A 20050-nucleotide genomic window follows, 5' to 3' on the forward strand; every position below is an offset into this window, starting at 1 on the left:
CACCCCCACTTCCAGGTTCCGACCATCTCCCCGAGGCTATGTGGGCATTCCTACGTCACCAGTCCTACATTAGCTTAGACGAATTCCGTCTGCTCAGTCCATCCTACCTATGAGGTTCCTCCCCCCCCCCCCCCACCTTCTCAAGTCTCTTAGGTCCTGCAGGCACAGCACGCCAGTGCTTATCCTGCCCCCACACGTGCCTTAGATCGACACGTTAGTCAGCCAGCCAGCTGGTCGGGCCCAGTTTGGTCACAGACTTCGAGAGCATCAGTACTGTGTAACAGGTTCAAATGGCTCTTAGCACTATGGGACTTAACTTCTGAGGTCATCAGACCCCTAGAACTTAGAACTACTTAAACCTAACTAACCTAAGGACATCACACACACCCATGCCCGAGGCAGGATTCGAACCTGCGTCCGTAGCGGTCGCGCGGTTCCAGACTGTAGCGCCTAGAACCGCTTGGCCACCCCGGCCGGCACTGTGTAACAGGAAGATGATACTGAACCTGCATTCTGCTAGTAGTAATAGAGTCTAAAAGTAATTGTAAATGATATACTAAGATGGCATCTGTTCTTTCGGACATGTCCGAAAGAACAGATACCATCGGTGTCCATGCAGTATATTATATATATATAGTTAAGGCTCACCAACCACTTGACCATCTTCTTCTTCTGTGCGAATGCACAAACAGTGCCCGAACTATTACGGGAATCGGCAACGCTCCGCAAGTAATGAGTATAATGGGCGGGGGCCCTACGAATGTACTGTGGGACAATAGGTTGAGAATGTGGGTTTCGAGGGAGGCGTGCCAGAGAGAAATCCCTGCAGTCGCACTATCCTCTGTGTCCTCGGTGGCTCATGATGGGTGTCTCGCCATTATTGACCACTGCTGTGATGCACCTGTTGCATGGCGCCAGATCAGCGATGGTGGTCAATGGAGGGAGAACTGAGTATTTTAAGATCTTAAGATCCGTCAGACAGGGTTGCCCCTTGTCGATCCTCCTCTATGCGATCGCCTTAGAACCGTGCCTCGCAGGCCTTCGCCGCCGTCTTACAGGGATCTCCCAACGGCATTTATCATTCAAATGCAGAGCATGCGCGGATGACATTGTGTTCCTCGTAAGGAATGAGGGGGAGACTCAAACAGCACTCGATTGGCTACAGACGTATGGGATGGCAGCTGAAAGTGAGGTCAACTACCGAAAATCACAATTCATGCATGTGGGGCGTGGACTAGAACCAGGAACGGAAGGACCCTTACCTGCGGTGCAAACCCTCCGCTGTTTGGGTATCACTTTTCATAAGGAGACAGCGGGAACGGCTGCGGACAACTACCGAAGGCTGTTACTCAGAGTCCGCACGGCAGTACGACTAAACGCCCTGCGGTCGATGGATATGCTGCAGCGAGTGTTACTAGTCAACCTTTATCTCGCGCCCATGATGTGCCACCTGACACACCTTCTCCCCTTGACGCGCACGATGGCTATGAGGCTTCAGGCGGCTTTTGGGTACTATGTATGCCTGGGACAGCTCTTTAAGGTACAGTACAACACGCTTACCCTCCCAGCGCGAGAGGGGGACGTTGGTTTAGTGAACATGCACGAGAAGGCGCGTGCCACATATATTATTACTATGCTCAAATGTGGCGCAACAGGAATCACTCGCTGACGGGGACGATCGTAGAAGAACTACCAACATCGCATCTTCCTCCAGTCAGTGTCGGCCACATATCGGCCCCGTTAACGTATGTGCGCACGTTCATTGTGGAACACAGTTACGTTCGAGAGCGTTTACCGACGACCCCACAGTCGACATCGAAGGACGTGTACCATCTGCTTCTTCGACAGATCGCCCGGAATAGGGTGGAACGGCAACATCCAGCTGTTAATTGGCACGTGGTGTGGCGCACGGTCCACCACCCCCACCTACCTACAACAGTCAGATCAACATGGTACATTGTGGTGAACCGAAAATACCATACGAATGATAAAAAGTACGCAATACATTTGGCGGATTCGCCCTTGTGTCAGCAATGCGGCGTGGTGGATACGGACGACCATCGGCTGGTCTGCGGCGATGCATTGGCTGTCTGTACTCTCGCAAGAAAGATAATAGCGTTCATGCGGCGCACTATCTATACAGCGGTCTCTTCTGACATAGTATTTTTTTCCAGAGGAAACTTATTTTACGCGTCATACGACGAACGCAGTGGCGTGGATCACAGGTATGACGGTCCATTACATCTATAGAGACACACGTCTGAACGTCCTGGATTACTGGCAATACTTGCAAGATGGACACACAAAACTATTACGACTACAAAAGTACAAGGATTGGTATGCCAATTTCCTAGTAACGGTTTTTGCGGACCCGCCATATACTTGGGGTGTGCCGGGTGCGCAAAGATGAGCGGCGGTGCTGTCGTTGTGAAACCGACCAAGTAAAGTGATCGACTACGAACCACTATGCGAGTATGCGACCTAGGAAAAACTAACGCTTGCACAGTTTGCAAATGGATGTACTTCAAATTTTGTTTTCATATCTATAAATACTTTTCTTTAGGGTGCCGGAGGTGGCCCCACTTTGATTTTGTTGTTATTTCATGCTGCATGGTAGGACGGCAGCGAGGTTGCTTCCAGGAGAGTAATAATGTGCAAGGACATACTATGTTTATTTTGTGAATAATAAAGGTTTCTGTTTCTCCTACCTTCCTTAATAAAAAAATAATAAAATCCCTCAAAATAAAAAATACAAAAGTTGGTAGAGCACTTGCCATTCAAAAAAATAAAAATAAAAAACAAAAAATGGATAGAGCGTCTGCCATGTAAGCAGGAGATTCCGGGTTCGAGTCCCGGTCGGGGCACACATTTTCATCTGTCCCCGTTGACTTATGTAAGCAGCTAAGGGTGTTCGTTTTATTGTAGTTTTAAATCGTTTTGTATTCCTGCCACCGGCCATCGCAGGTTCTCCCCTTCCTTGTTTGTGTCGATACTGACTCCCACAATATCCTACAGTAGCCTGCACGACAGAAACGTCCCTAATGAATTTGATACTCAGGTACATCGAATGACTAGTCCACCTTCCGGGTCACTGAACTGTCCTGACCGACCAGTTCTGGTGTTATTCCTTATCTACTGACGACAAGATACTCTCCGCCTCTTTCATACTGGCAGATCCGCCTATCGTGACATCAAGTGGTGAATTACGTATTACATAGAGGTATATGGCTACTTTTCGCCAGATGCTGTACTGTGATTCCCGTCGTTGTGTCGCTCTTTTGTTGCATACAGTGAACCCATACACGAGGTGCAAATGTACCAACCATTCAGCAGTAAACCTATCCAGAATGCAGTATTTCAGTGTTAACATACAACTCGCACTGCTGGAGAAACAAATGTGAGACAGATACGAGTGCTCAGTGTAAGCCTGGGAGTGGAGAATGCAACACATACAAATATGTATGTGGGTAACAAAACAAATTACTTTGTAACGAACCAGCAGAGACCATGGCTACCTCATACCAAAATATTCTGAAAATCCCCGTAAACAACTTCCGCAATTTTGTCAATGCAGTTCGGGTAGCCACGGAGGCAATCGGAAGTCTTGGAACACGTGGCAGTGTTGTTTCATGCTCAGATGAGGTGCTCTTCCGAAGCTATATCCGAGTTCTTCAAGCATTTCTGATATCGCCGAGAAAAATAGGAGACAGTTTTTTTTTTTTGGATTTAGGGCGCAAAACTGCTACGGTCATTAGCGCCCGGTCCGTGACCTAGGAAACAGTAAAAAACCGAAATTGAAAACCAGCAGCAATGGGAACGAAAGTCATAAAATTGGAGAAACTAAAAGCAGAAGGAAGGCTTAAAAATCCACTACAGAAAGGGGTTAGTTGTCCCCAAAAAAAGCTTCAGATGACTGACGTCATTTCACTGGCACTAATAAACTTGAGAACGCGGTCGGCGGAGCGCGTGTCATCTGCTAAAATCGACGATATATCAGGCGACAGCTGTAGACGGGAGCGTAACGGATTAAAATAGGGGCACTCAATTAAAAGGTGTCTTACCGTCCACAGCTGAGAGCAGTGGGGACAGAGTGGGGGAGGATCGCCGCTTAAAAGATGTCGATGGCTAAAAAGACAGTGCCCTATCCGGAGTCTAGTTAAAATTACCTCCTCCCGACGACGCGTTCGGGAGGAAGAGGTCCAAGCACAAGGAAGAGCTTTCACGTCCCGCAATTTATTATGGTAAGTGTCGACCAATGTGTGTGCCATAAATGAACAACACGTCGACATAAAACGATCCGTAGATCGGCAAAGGGAATCGATTGAATAGCTGGCCGAGGAAGAGAGACTGCAGCCTTGGCTGCAATATCGGCCGCCTCATTTCCACAGATACCAACGTGTCCCGGGAGCCAGAGGAACGCCACCGAGACGCCCCCCAGGTGGAGCAAGCGCAGACAGTCCTGAATCCGGTGGACCAGAGGGTGCACAGGGTAAAGAGCTTGGAGACTGAGGAGAGAGCTGAGAGAATCTGAGCAGATAACGTACTGTATCCGCTGATGGCGGCGGATGTAGTGGACAGCCTGGAGAACAGCGTAAAGCTCCGCAGTATAAAGCGAACACTGGTCGGGAAGCCGAAAGGGATTTTGGGTGTCGCCAACAATATAGGCACTCCCTACACCTAACGATGTTTTCAGGCGTCGGTGTATATAAATGTGGCGTCCGTCATTTGTGCACATAGAGCAGCAAATGCCCGACGATAAACAAGTGAAGGGGTACCATCCTTGGGAAATCGACAAAGGTCACGGAGCAGGCAGATCCGGGGACGGAGCCAAGGCGGTGCTGTACCCCAAGTTGTCAAGAAGGTTTTAGGAAAGCGGAAGGAAAGAGAATGGAGCAGTTGATGGAAGCGGACTCCCGGTGGTAGTAGGGAGGAGGGGCGGCCTGCATACCCTACATCAAAGGAGGCGTCGAAAAAAAAAGTCATGGGCTGGATTAGCAGGCATGGAAGACAGACGGCTAGCATAACGACTCAGAAGGACTGCTCGCCGATTGGACAGCGGAGGTTCAGCAGTCTCAGCATAAAGGCTTTCCACAGGGCTGGTGTAAAAAGGTCCAGACACTAAACGTAATCCACGGTGGTGGATAGAGTCGAGACGCCGAAGAATAGACGGCCGAGCAGAGGAGTAGACTATGCTTCCATAGTCCAATTTCGAGCGCACTAAGGCGCGATAGAGGCGGAGAAGGACCACTCGGTCCGCTCCCCAGGACGTACCATTCAGGACACGGAGGGTGTTAAGGGATCGCAGACAGCGAGCCGAAAGATAGGAAACGTGGGAGGACCAGCACAGTTTTCTGTCAAACATAAGACCCAAGAATTTAGCGACGTTTGAAAACGGAAGGTTGACAGGACCTAGATGTAAGGAGGGCGGAAGAAACTCCTTACGTCGCCAAAAATTAACACAAACGGTCTTACTGGGAGAAAAACGGAAGCCGGTTTCGATGCTCCAAGAGTGGAGGCGATCGAGACATCCTTGAAGACGTCGTTCAAGAAGGCTGGTCCGTTGAGAGCTGTAGTAGATCGCAAAATCGTCCACAAAGAGGGAGCCCGAGACATCAGGAAGGAGACAATCCATAATTGGATTGATGGCAATGGCAAACAGTACAACACTCAGCACGGAGCCCTGGGGTACCCCGTTTTCTTGGGAGAAAGTACGGGAGAGAGTAGTGTTCACCCGCACCCTAAATGTGCTCTCTTCCATAAATTCGCGAAGAAAAAGGGGCAGCCGACCTCGAAAGCCCCAAGAGAACAGTGTGCGGAGGATGCCTGTCCTCCAACAGATATCGTATGCTCTCTCCAGATCAAAAAATATTGCTACTGTTTGGCGTTTCCGGAGAAAAGTGTTCATGGTATAAGTGGAGAGAGCAACAAGATGGTCAACTGCAGAACGATGCTTTCGGAATCCGCATTGGGCAGGTGTTAAAAGACTGCGGGATTCCAGCCACCACGCTAAACGGTAATTCACCATACGCTCCAAAACCTTACAGACACTACTCGTGAGAGAAATGGGGCGATAGCTAGAGGGGAGATGTTTGTCCTTTCCAGGTTTCGGAACAGGAACGACGATAGCTTCCCGCCATCGTCTGGGAAAAGTACTGTCGGTCCAAATTCGATTATAAAGGCGAAGGAGGTAACGCAGACTATGGGTTGATAAATGCAGCAACATTTGGACGTGGATACCATCCGGTCCTGGGGCGGAGGAGCGAGAAGAAGAGAGTGCATGTTGGAGTTCCCGCATGGAGAGAACAGTATTGTAGCTTTCGAGATTTTGAGAGGAGAAAGCAAGAGGTCGCACTTCTGCTGCACGTTTCTTCGGGAGAAACGCTGGCGGGTAATTTGAAGAGCTCGAAATGTCAGCAAAGTGCTGACCCAACGAGTTAGAAATTGCGACGGGGTCCACTAATGTGTCATGCGCGACAGTGAGCCCAGAGACCGGGGAGAAACTAGGCGCGCCTGAGAACCGTCGAAGCCGACTCCAAACTTCCGAGGAGGGAGTGAAGGTGTTAAATGAGCTAATAAAGAATTTCCAGCTTGCCTTCTTGCTGTCGCGGACGACACGACGGCATCGCGCTCGGAACTGCTTATAGCGGATACAGTTGGCCAAAGTAGGATGGTGGCGTAAACGCGGAGAGCACGTCGCCGCTCACGTATTGCATCACGGCATGCCTCGTTCCACCAAGGAACTGGGGGGCGCCGGGGCAATTCGGAGGTGCGTGGTATTGAATGTTCCGCAGCTGTAAGAATAACGTTGGTAATATGTGTGACCTCATCGTCGACGCTGGGAAAGTGACGGTCATCGAATGTCGCTAGAGACGAAAAAAGTGTCCAATCAGCTTGGGCAAACTTCCAGCATCGCGGGCGCATGTAGGGCAGTTGAGGCTGCAGTCTAAGGACACACGGAAAGTGGTCACTCGAGTGTGTATCATCAAAGGCGAACCATTCGAAGCGCCGAGCTAGCGGAACAATACCGACCGCAAGGTCCAAATGAGAGAAATTTGTCGTGGCGGCAGACAAAAATGTAGGGACCCCAGTGTTGAGGCAAACTAGATCCGCTTGTTGGATGACGTCTAGCAATAGTGAGCCACGTGGACAAGGATGTGGAGATCCCCAAAGCGGGTGGTGGGCATTGAAGTCCCCAACCAGCAAATATGGGGGTTGAAGCTGACCAAGAAGATGAAGGAGATCAGCTCATGCCATTGGTGTGGACGATGGAATGTATACAGTACAAAGAGAGAACGTGTATCCGGAAAGGGAAAGACGGACGGCGACAGCTTGGAAGGAAGTGTTTAAGTGGATTGGGTGATAATGGAGAGTATCATGGAGAAGAATCATAAGTCCTCCATGTGCTGGAGTGCCTTCAACAGAGGGGAGATCATATCGGACGGACTGAAAATGAGGGAGAACAAAGCGATCATGGGGACGCAGCTTTGTTTCCTGAAGACAGAAGATGACCAGCGAGTAGGATCGTAAGAGGATCGACAATTCATTCAGATTGGCTCGAATACCGCGGATATTCCAGTGGATAATCGACATAGGGTGAACAGAAAATGGAGGAATGTGACCAAGGTCGCCGTCAACTCAACGACTGCTGAGAGCTTGCGACCGACAGCATGGAATGGCATTCAGCCGAAGGCAGAAGATCCTGATCCATAGGTTGGTCAGGAGCAGCTCCTGCCACCAGCGATCGGCCTGTTGATCGGCCGCCAGCAGTGCGCCTCGGCGGGCGACACAGAAGACGGCCGAGGGCGATTTCCGCCAGGTGGTTCTGTAGATGGGACACGCCTTGGCGGAGAAGGAGAGGAACTGGGTTTCTTTGTAGCCTTCTTGGAAGTATGATGTTTAGAGGAAGGAGGAACCGATGGTTGGGAAGTTGCGGTACGTAAAAACTCTTCACGAGTATGCTTTTTTTCGAAGTCTTGGTGTCTGACTTTTGGGCTCGAGATTTAGCAGAACTCGACGAAGGGTGAGCCAGAGAGTGGGCAGGCGAAAGTGGTGAGGTTGAACGGGCGATCTTTGCGCTGGCCGATCTGACGACCGTGGCACTAAAGGTGAGGTCGCAAGTCTGCGTGGCCACCTCCTTTGTTGGCCGAGGAGAAGCAAGGACAGTGCTGTATCTTCCTGTCTGAGGCACGGTGGGCCGTCGACTGGCGAATAATTTTCGAGCAGCAAAGGTCGACACCTTTTCCTTTACTCTAATTTCCTGGATGAGCTTTTCGTCCTTAAAAACGGGACAATCTCGAGAGGAAGCAGCGTGGTCACCCATACAGTTGATGCGGCGAGGGGATGGAGGTGGACAAGCACCCTCATGGGCATCCTTGCCACACTTAACACATTTGGCCGGATTGGAACAGGACTGGCTGGTGTGATTGAACCGCTGACACCGATAGCAACGCGTATGGTTTGGGACGTAAGGGCGAACGGAAATTATCTCATAGCCTGCTTTGATTTTCGATGGGAGTTGAACTTTGTCAAATGTCAAGAAGACAGTGCGGGTTGGAATGATGTTCGTGTCAACCCTTTTCATAACCCTATGAACAGCCATTACGCCCTGGTCATACAGGTAGTGCTGAATTTCTTCAGACAATCCATCGAGGGAGCGTGTATAAACGACTCCACGCGAGTAATTTAAAGTACGGTGCGGTTCCACCTGGACAGGGAAGGTGTGTAGTGAGGTACGCAGCAATTTTTGTGCTTGAAGGGCACTGACTGTTTCTAACAACAGGGTGCCATTCCGTAATCTGGAACAAGACTTTACAGGACCTGCAATTGCGTCGACACCTTTCTGAATAATGAAAGGGTTTATCGTGGAGAAGTCGTGACCTTCGTCAGACCGAGAAACAACAAGGAACTGTGGCAACGATGGAAGAACTGTCCTTGGCTGAGACTCAGTGAACTTACGCTTGTGAGCAGACATAGTGGAAGGTGAGGAAACCATTGCGGAAGAATCCCCCATGATTACCGGCGTCTCCGATGGCGCGCTCTTCCCTTGTGGGGGCCATCTCTGAGGGCACTCCCGCCTTAGGTGATTGTTCACACCTCAGGTCACACCTCCCGGCAAACGGACGGAGGGACCAATCGGCACTTTCGGAAGGTATCAGCTCGGGTAATCACCCCTCCCTGGGCCTGGCCGTTACCAGGGGGTACGTACGTGTCCTAGCTGTCTACCCGGGTCAGGGAATTACGCGTTACCCCGTCACCGGCTACGCATGGAAGTGCGTGGGTCGGCCTTCAGACACGCACAGGGAGGAAAAAAGAGAAAGGGAAAGGAAAGAAGAGGGGTCTCAAACGCCGCAGTGCAGAAAAGGGCAAAGAGAAGAGGGAAGGAAGAGGGGAGGAAAAGAGAAGGACAGAGGAAGGACGAAGACTTGCAAGTGGAGAAAGCAAGGAATTTGTAACAGTTTCGAGCGTCCGTCTCCGGACGTAGGCACAAACCATACTCCCAGAGGGGGAGAAAGGGAAGGAAAGAGCCAGGGGTGAGGGGTGAGGGGGGGGCGAAGATGGGGGACGGGGAAGGATGCGGAAAGGGAGGGTATGCAGCCCGGGAAGGAAGGAGGGCCACATTAGCTCGGGGTCCCGTGCTCGCTACGCACGTATCCACAAAAGAGTAGTGGATCCCCTGGGGTGCTAGGAGACAGTTGTTCCGCTGTTCAGATTAATTAATTTCTGGTATGGCGCTAAAATTATTTGGGACTACTTCACCTTTAGTTTAACATCCAGATTACGGAACCATCTGAGCGCTGAAAATGTGTCGTCAGTCAGACGGCAGAGACACTTTCAGGCCTCGCACTGAATTAAAGCAATAGTTCGTTGGCATAGAAACGACAGTTTCAAGACAGAATCGGCGAGACGCTATGGACATAGACGGGTGACTGTAGTGGACCTAGGACTGCCCCAGCGGCAACCCTGAGAGAACGCACTTCCAGGACGACTTTTCTTTTCCACAGACAAAACGCTCAAGTCTTTTTCACAAGTGGCTTTCAATGCACTTCAGCGCACAATGAGAAAAATTTAGTTGTCGTATGTTTCTGAGTAGTATGTCAAAGATGGTACTAATAAATGCTTTGATACGGTCAAATACACGCAGTATTGAGGCCATATTTCGGGTCACCAGTTACCGGTACCTTAATTTTGCAGCGCCTGTGCTACAATGTTTACGAAAACCGGACTGATATTTGCCACATACGAGGCCGAATTTATGTACGTTTTCTGTAATTCTGTCGTGAACAATAAGACAAGGAATTTCCATACAGTGAGTAATATGCCAATAGACTGGTAAGGACTAGAAAATTGTGGGATTTCGTTCTTAGCAGATGGTTAGACTGTGCTTCTTTTCATCGAATTGGATGTGTCCCATTCACGAGAGGAAAATTAAGTACGTCTGTCAAGACTCGTACTAAGGTGTCCGCAACATTCTTCACCACATTAAAGCTGATAACGTCGTTGCTTATCGCTTCAGGAGAGATTTTCGTTATCCTTTTCTCGTTGTGTTTATTGTAACTTGTTTCAGATGGAAAGTGTCAGGATTAGTTATAAGGACTGGATATTCTCGCAATGCTGCTCGGAGGATGACTGGTGCCGGAAGAAAAGTCATTCAGTACGTTAGCTGAGACGTGAAAAACGGTTTCTCATTTTGTCATTCCGAGGGCCGTGTTTGCTTAATTCAACAATAAAAGTATTTTTTTCATATAACATTCGGATATTAAAATCTGTTTACATATTACACCGTAATATATGAAATTGTAATCGCCACGAATAAAGTAATATTTGCCAGCCTAAGCAGAAAGCACCAATTTTAGTAGCGTGATAATGCGTTCTTCTGTTGCTGAATTGGTACTTTCTGGCCTGAGGATAATGGGCAGTGACAGGCTGTAGCTCCTGTAGTTTGACAAGCAAATTGTTAAGACTGAAATGAGGTATGCATCTTGGTGTGAGTTTCTGGCAGGAACACAATAAGAGCAGGTTTAGTCGTTATGCAGAAATTTGGCACCAACTCGATTTCGTAGTTTGTCATTTCTCGAGGTGACCATCCAGAGCTGATCAGAGCTCTGTGTATTTTCGGTGAGCAGTTCAAGACGTGCAGCCACTCATGCAATCGACGAAGAATAGCGATTTCAATCCACCCACAGGAAAAAACCTCTATTAATAATAGAAGTGACGTTAGCGACGGTTGCGCAAGGCTAGTGTATATCAGATCATCGACAGATTAACCCTCGCGTTACTTCTGCAACATTACGTAACACTTGACGTCTATACGTCTGTTCGGAGCGGGGTTCGGACACTTGTGAGAAGCGACAGTTGTGAGGAGACCCGGCCGAACAGGTAGCGGGCGGTCTACAGGGGCACCAAACAGGTTGCGCGCCGCAGTTCAGTACTGCTGTGGATTTAGCGGAATTACCAACAATGAAGGTGTAAACGTAAACAAGAAGTGTAAAGAAAGACTAACTACCAGAAACAACTTAGTTTTAGGTGAAGGCAGCCATACATGTATTCCGGACGTCGCGGTTATTGAAGTGCGAAAACACGTGGCAAACGCCAAAAGGCGTGCAAAAGAAACGGACGCTTCAGTTTCTTCTGTTTACGCCGAAGAAGTAGGGCCGCTGTTCAATCAAGGATACGACATCGTCAGATCACCGCCGTCACACAGGAGTGCAAAAAAAAAGGAAAGAAAGAACATGGGATCTACACAAGATCCGACCGATGCTGCAGGAATATTTCTGCAAAAACAGCATTTGCTAATGAATGATGGGAGGAAATTTTTACTTGCAGATGACAACAGAGTACCGAATGATAGGATATTGGTGTTCGCTAGCGAAAGGGGAAAATCCTGTTTAACAGACTGCAATTCGTTCTTTGTCGATGGAACGTTCAAAAGCTCCAGCAAGCAGTTTGGACAGTTATTTATTGTTCATGCCGATATTTCTAGTTCTGACCGTTCCAACCGTGTACGCCTTGCTACTCAATAAAAAGCGAGAAACGTACGATGGCTTTTTCGCAGCTGTTAAGAGCAACGTACCTGGATAGAATCAAAGAGCTATTATGATGGTTTTTGAAGCTGCAGTCATCCAATCAGTAACACATTTGTTTCCTGATTAAAATATTAATGGCTGCAACTACCATTTCAACCAGTGCTTGTGGAGGCAAACGCAGAATTGAGGCCTTGTTGCAGCCTACAAGGAAAACTCAGAATGCCGACCTGTGTGGCCGAGAGGTTCTAGGCGCTTCAGCCTGGAACCGCGCGACCGCTACGGTCGCAGATTCGAATCCTGCCTCGGACATGGCTGTATGTGATGTTCTTAGGTTAGTTAGGTTTAAGTAGTTCTAAGTTCTAGGTGACTGATGACCTCAGATGTTACGTCCCATAGAGCTCAGAGCCATTTGAAAGCGAAGAAATTCGTTTTCACATAAGATTGTGTTCCGCTCTGGCTCACATTCCACTGGACATGTTAGATGATGGATGGCTATGGATTCAGGAGAGCACGCCAGATAATGAAAAACTGCAGGATTTTTACGACTATTTTGTTCAACAATGGCTGGATAATCACGACATGCCAAGGGATATATGGAACTGCGCAGGAAGGCGTCACCGCACCAACAATGTTTCACGATGGAATCGGAGGATAAATACATTAATTGTTCATCCAAATTTTTAATCCTTAGTAAAAATTCTCAGAGAGGACACAATAGACTAGTTTTAAATCTAGTTGGGAAAAGAAGGAAGAAGTCCGCAATTAAGACAAATGAGATAGTTTCTAAGGCCCTTACAAGACTCCAAGTTGACGGCAATGTAAAATCATTTCTTACTTGCGTGGCCTATGCACAGAAATTACAATGAAAAGGAAATGGCTGAAGCTACAGCAATACTTGTAAATATTGAAAAGGGGTTCAGTTCACGCCGATCACCCTACTGTAAAAATTGTAAATAAATAATCATCCTGTAAATATTGTAAATAAATATAATGGGGGACGAAGAGAGAGTACCTCCTCGTGGTGTTCCCTGGACACGACACAAAGTCGTCTAAATGTCTTTTGCAAATTGTAAAAGATTCACTAATGAAGTATGAAAAGTCATAGCTTTTCTAAGTCACAATCAGCATTTTTGTGTAGAGAATTTTAGAAATAATGTCTTGTTTCAATACATAAATTGCATTCCTTAACGCTAATTGCTAGCAGGACTCACATTAGACCTCAGTACACTTCCCTGCGTGGTACGGGAAAATTGAGGTTTATTTCGAAATAATTAAAGAAAAAAGTTTCTACTGAGAACCAAATCCTTTAGTTGGCTCCTCTTAATATGTGGTAAAAGGTTGCCACTCCTATCATACCAAATATTGGGTGAGGGGTTGAAAGATGGAAAACATTTTCCGTTTCTATAGTTTCTGTAAAATGCATCGTTAAGTATGAGGTTGAGCGAAAATCATGCCCTGTGTAAGATTAATCACAACAAAAATTCCAATGAAAAAGGTCTTACGCATAACTGGGCTGCAACTAATGGTCGACATGATATCGTGGGGCAAAATCAGCTCCGATTTCTAATCTGACTAAGGCCACTCTTCCTTGCCCAAAAAATTCTGAAATAATGTAGCCTGGCTGCACAGGAGGAGTGTGAATGTCTCTTGGCAGCTGCCTGGGCCGGCACAAGTCGAGCGCTCAGTCACACCAAGCGGCAGCAGGCAGTGGCCGAGCAGGTAGTGGCGCAGCATTTTCGACACACCCTGTGCCGGTCCCTCAGTATCCCGGATTTCTCACAAGTGTCGCCACATTCGCCTTTCTCACAAGTGTCCACAACTCGTTCGGAGGCAATGAAAAACGAGACACTAGTTACATTCCTTTACCGCTCGTACCAGTCTTCTCCCTAAAGAAATGTCGATGCAGACTGAGCAGACAACCCGTGTCTGAAGTACTTTCCCCGACCATTCATAAGGAAACAGCGTGATTTAAACTCTGGGCGCCACGAATCTGAGCTTCGTCTCAGAGCCGTCAAAAGAAGGGGTTAAATTTGGGTAAGAGGGGGCGTAACGGCCTTCTCATCGTGTGACACGTTCACGGTGGCGTTTGGCAGAATAGTGGTGAAGTTTGCTGGCAGTGTGACATCATTAAGCCATCCTACACCTCACACGGACTTCTGAGCTGTGGTCTTTTTTTCGCATGTGTGGACAGCTCGCTCCCTGAAGCGTAGCTGAGCCCGAGGGTGACGTTGCACGCCTCACGCTTTTGCACCACTACAAAGCAAGGTTTTATGCACCAGTGAGCCAAATCTCGAACTTCTACGTCGCAGTGAGAGGCAATTAGGGGATTTCGAAAGAGTAATCCTTTACTTTAGTTGCCTAGTGTATGATCGTGGGTCATGTAATCAGCACCTCTCAAGCCGTTGTTGCCAGGAGATGGATCCTGATGTTACCGCTGCTTCTTTATTCAAGCAGCTCTTCATCTGGCCTCACAAGGGCTTAGGGACCCCATCACTAGATCTCCCTACAATAATATCGCTCCTCCTTCCTAATTCCAGTTATAATCCACAATAAGCAAAGTCTTATCAAAAATTCGAGAGCATCGAAGATTGCAATAAACGTTCTACTTTACTTAGCTTTTTGTATAGAGCTGGCTCCAATTCTTCTTCTCTAGGGTTCTGATTCTTGAAGCTGAAATTCTCACATTTTAGGCCCTCACGGTTGAATTGATCTAAATAAATTTGAAGAGTGTTCTTGCGCAGAAGTTTTGTTGTTACGTTAATATACTTTGTCACATTTTAGTATATCAGGCAGTCTTTTGAATTTTCACATTAACAAAGCCGAAATTACGTTGTTCACCTAAAATACAAAAATTAGTCCTATCACATCACAGGTATGCTTACTACTACTTCTCTCTGCGATAATAATAATACTCCATATTTTTTCGACAAATTAATTTCTATTAATTTGGCTTATTATTTCATAAACGAAGCCAAAAATAAAAATAGTAAAGAGTACTAGATTGCGTAATTAATAATAAAAATTTTAAGTGTGCCAAGTAATTCGTAATTTCAAATGTTTCTAAAAAAATGATTTTAAGTGTACATCCAGAGATAGTACCTATCGATTGTAACTTCGAAAATAAAGTAATTCCTTTAAAAACTTTAGCTTCAAATATAACATATTGTGTATAAAATTATATGAAAGTTTTCAGAAAAGCAGCACAATTTTATTAACCTGTCCAAAATTCGAAAAATAATACTGGTATCGACGACTACTCAAAAATGATTCAAATGACTCTGAGCACTATGCGACTTCTGAGGTCATCAGTCGCCTAGAACTTAGAACTAATTAAACCTAACTAACCTAAGGACAACACACACATCCACGCCCGAGGCAGGATTCGAACCTGCGACCGTAGCGGTCCCTCGGTTCCAGACTGTAGCGCCTAGAACCGCACGGCCACTCCGGCCGGCTCGACGACTACTAACGAGGAAAAGTAATGCTAGAGGAGGTTGTCCCGTTACACTACCTTAGCAAAAATCTGAAGAGCTAGCGGAAATCGAAGCCTGGTCCTTCCTAAATGTAGTGACTTTGGCTTCGGAAGTGGTCTCACAAAAAGAGTTAAGTAATGTAAAATGTACACTCTTCTCGTGTTTTTGGCACTTTATGTGCATAATAAGGAAATATAGTACACAATGGCATAAATCAGAAGTTGATTTCAAGGCATTATTTATGTCAAACATTTAATAAAAGTCCGCAGCTCGTGGTCGTGCGGTAGCGTTCTCGCTTACCGCGCCCGGGTTCCCGGGTTCGATTCCCATCGGGGTCAGGGATTTTCTCTGCCTCGTGATGACTGGGTGTTGTGTACTGTCCTTAGGTTGGTTAGGTTTAAGTAGTTCTAAGCTCTAGGGGACTGATGACCATAGATGTAAGTCCCATAGTGCTCAGAGCCATTTGAACCATTTAATAAACTGTTTCAATGATATTGCTTTTTTACATGTTTTACCCATTTGTATTACAAGAATATGTAGATATTTTCGTTGTTGATATGAAATAAAAGTCTAGGCTCTAGCTAAAGTGTCGAAAGGCATTAAAGGAAAGCGGTAATTGGGAACGGTATGCTGCATTGTCGTAGGCTGCCCACACGTTCTTTATCCTGTACGTTGAGCAAGCAGTAAAGGAAACAAAGGAATAATTTGGGAAGGGAATTACAGTTCAAGGGGAGGAAGTAATAACGTTAGGATTTGCCAGTACCGTAATCCAATCTGGGCCGGCAGAGGATTTGGAAGATCTGTTGTAAGAGATCATAAGATGACTATCAACAAAAATAAAACTAGGGAAATCGAATGTGATCTAATTAAATCAAGTGACGTTGAGGGGATGAAATGAACACCAACGAAAATAAAATAAGTGAAATCGAATGTAGACGAATTAAATCAAGTGATGATGAGGGGATTATATCGCGGAATCAGACACTGAAAGCAGCGTACGCGTTTTTCTGTTTGGGAAGCAATAAAAATGACGACGGCACAAAAAGGCATATAAATATAAACTGGTAAGAGAAATCTCTCTAAAAGAGGGAATATATCAATATCTAATAAAAATTTAAGTGTTGGAAAGTCTTTTTTCAGAGTATTTTTCTTGAGTGTAGTTACATACGAAAATGAAACGTAGATAACATGCAGTAAAATGAAAAAGAAAATATATGCTTTTGAAATATGATTATATGGAAGAATACCAAAAATTAGAAGAGTAGATCGGATAATCGAAGAAGAGGTTATGAATCAAAACGGTGAGAAAAGAAAGTTTTGGGTTCAGTTGACAAAAAGAAAGGATCGGTTTATAGAACACATCCTGAGGCCGCGACATATCGAAACTAGGTTTTCGGCAAATGATAGTACCCAGAGGGATCGTCACTTTATTACATTGTAATACTTTCCTCTCTTGCTTCAACCAAGATACTAAGGCAGTGTGCTCTTTTCTGAAATAAAATGGTCTACCTTTCTTGTCGGAAAGAGAACGCTCTTGAAAAGACGAGTGCAGTGATATCACGTTTGTGAGTTTCGGCACTAAAATTTTTGGGTAAAGTATCTGAGAGGACTGATGAAACTGAGAAGCAAGGCAACAGGAATCCGCTGCTGCGGCATAAACACCTCGCAGCGGGGCTTTCATGGCTGGTTCTGTGTCAGATACGCTTGATAGACCGGCATTAACAAGCGTTATGTCACCGTAATCGTCTTTTCAAGAACCGTAGAACGCTGTTAAAAATTATACTATTCCATTAAAAAAGTACTAGCTTTAATATTTTCGTTGGTGGAAGAGTTACGAGTATTAATCATGCAATACAATTACGAGCTCATATGAGCACGATCATGTGCCCGTTTCGATATGATGAAGCGATCACTAAATGGTACGCGAATCCTCACGGACACAAATATAGGAGCAGATAAGGGGAGGGTCATGACCAGTTCCAAAGAACAATTTACCAAAATCTGCTGTATTTTCACATACATTTCCTGACAGAAAAAGTAGAGCAGACGGAAGACATGGACTGATGTCAGTGCAACTTTCTACGTGTTGCGAGCTAACATCCCAAAGATGTCCGGGCTCACATGTGGTTCTTCTTCGTCGAAATGTCTTGGCTCAAACTCGTCTAGGGATTGAACCGCACGTGTCACATTACACGCCCTAAATTAGACTCTTGTGACCCTTTGGTTAAATTGTCTGATGGCAAGTTTGCGAAATACAAAGTTAATGTTGTTGTTGCTGTTGTTGTGGTCTTCAGTCCTGAGACTGGTTTGATGCAGCTCTCCATGCTACTCTGTTCTGTACAAGCTGCTTCATCTCCCAGTGCCTGCCGAAACCTACATCCTTCTGAATCTGCTTAATGTATTCACCTCTTGGTCTCCCTCTACGATTTTTACCCTACACGCTGCCCTCCAATACGAAATTGGTGATCCCTTGATGTCTCAGAACATGTCCTACCAACCGATCCCTTCTTCTAGTCAAGTTGTGCCACAAGCTCCTCTTCTCCCCAGTTCTATTCAATACCTCATTAGTTATGTGATCTACCACCTAATCTTCAACATTCTTCTGTAGCACCACATTTCGAAAGCTTCTATTCTCTGCTTGTCCAAACTACTTATCGTCCATGTTTCACTTCCATACATGGCTACACTCCATACAAATACTTTCAGAAACGACTTCCTGACACTTAAATCTATACTCGATGTTAACAAATTTCTCTTCTTCAGAAACGCTTTCCTTGCCATTGCCACTCTACATTTTATATCCTCTCTACTTCGACCATCATCAGTTATTTTGCTCCCCAAATAGCAAAACTCCTTTACTACTTTAAGTGTCCCATTTCCTAATCTAATTCCCTCAGCATCACTCTACTTAATTCGACTACATTCCATTATCCTCGTTTTGCTTTTGTTGATGTTCATCTTATATCCTCCTTTCAAGACACTATCCAAACTGATCTTCGCCGAGGTCGGCTTCTATCAGTTTTTCCATTCGTCTGTGAAGAATTCGCGTTAGTATTTTGCAGCTGTGACTTATTAAACTCATAGTTCGGTAATTTTCACATCTGATGTAAATGTAGGTGCAGATTTTTTTTTTTACATGTAAATGCAGGTGCAGATTTTTTTTTTGGGGGGGGGGGGGGAAGACAGGCACTGTCGATATAAATAATTAATGTTCAGTAGAGGTAGCATCCATACTGATCAACAAATAAAACATTCTGGAGGGGGATGAGACATTACTCTCATCACACCTTTCCCCTCAAAAAGAGAGCCCGAAAGGTAAACGCATTTTAAAAACCGTCCTAAGTTAGGAATACCGGCTGACCACCTCCAGAATCGAACACTGGATGCACGCGTACGACAGTATCATTATTTCTACTGCTTTTCTGCGTCTAGTGAGAATGGAAACACAGTTTAGGCACATTTTAACCCAAGGTCTTACCCCAAGATGGATGTGAGCCGCTGACAGACGGTACACGACAATGCTTGCAAGCATTACCCTGTATTGTAGGAATAGCCGATCTTAACCGTGCTGAACAATAAGCCCCGAGCCGATTTCGTGACGTCACTGTAAAATTCGTGATCGCAGCCAACTGTAGACTGGCCCGTGGCGTGAAGTTGGACGGCGCGACTTACCGACCCCAGTCCCACACGGCGGTGACGTCGCTGCGCCTCGCCAGCAGCATTGATGTACACCTCGCTGCGCTCTCTCTTCCACAGGTCGACACGGGCGCCGCACCACACCACACGCACCACACAACGCAGACTCGCACTGGGGACAGACGAGTTAGCGGCGGCCCTCTTTATGCCGACACCAGGGTGCGTGACTGCTGCGCAGCTGTGGCGTCGCTGTCGTGTCGCGTAGCGTTCCTCCTTCCTGCTATCACTGCAACCCAACTGGTCTTCCCACCTTTAGCCTTCCCTACTTTGCTTCCTAATTATAAGGCTGCAACACAGATGTGATATTAATTTTTTACAGTATATTTCGCAAATACTATCTAATTTTGTAATAGTAAAAGCAATGGAGTTTCGTGTAACTAAAACAAACTAAACTGATCTGTAACTAACCAAGCAGTAACTAAAACATATACAGGGTGGTCAGAAAATGTGTGAAATGCTTGTAGGGATGTTACAGGGCAGGTTGTACTGAGACATAAATGTTAAGAAAGAAATTCGATACGTTGCGCCGTTTCCGAGTTATTTAGCATAGAATTTAGCCAATCGGGGCTTCGCGCGCTCGCATTCAAGCGGCCTGCCAGGGGCGGCGTTCCCCAACGAGTGTTTTGTCTCGCTAGCTGAAACTTGAATTTACGCGCGAGACGATCTGATTGGCTAACTTCAATGCTAAATAACTCGGAAACGGCGCAACGTATCGAATTTCTTCCTTAACATTTATGTCTCGGTACAACCTGCCCTGTAACATCCCTACAAGCATTTCACACATTTTCTGACCACCCTGTATACAGGGTGTTACAAAAAGGTACTGCCAAACTTTCAGGAAACATTCCTCACACACAA

At 46.3% G+C, this 20050-nt stretch overlaps 1 protein-coding gene across 2 annotated transcripts in view; it reads right to left on the reverse strand.

Moving 5' to 3' along the window:
* Positions 1 to 19296, reverse strand: part of LOC126204414 (glucose-6-phosphate exchanger SLC37A2) — a 376862-nt gene extending 357566 nt beyond the window's left edge. For both annotated transcript variants that reach the window (XM_049938795.1, XM_049938792.1), the window contains exon 1: positions 19169 to 19296. In XM_049938795.1, coding sequence (XP_049794752.1) covers positions 19169 to 19218 — 50 coding nt within the window. In that variant the 5' untranslated portion in view covers positions 19219 to 19296. The remainder of the gene's footprint in view (positions 1 to 19168) is intronic.
* Positions 19297 to 20050: the final 754 nt, after the last annotated feature.

The sequence above is a fragment of the Schistocerca nitens genome, chromosome 9 (assembly GCF_023898315.1).
Source record: "Schistocerca nitens isolate TAMUIC-IGC-003100 chromosome 9, iqSchNite1.1, whole genome shotgun sequence".
NCBI classification, from domain to species: domain Eukaryota; kingdom Metazoa; phylum Arthropoda; class Insecta; order Orthoptera; family Acrididae; genus Schistocerca; species Schistocerca nitens.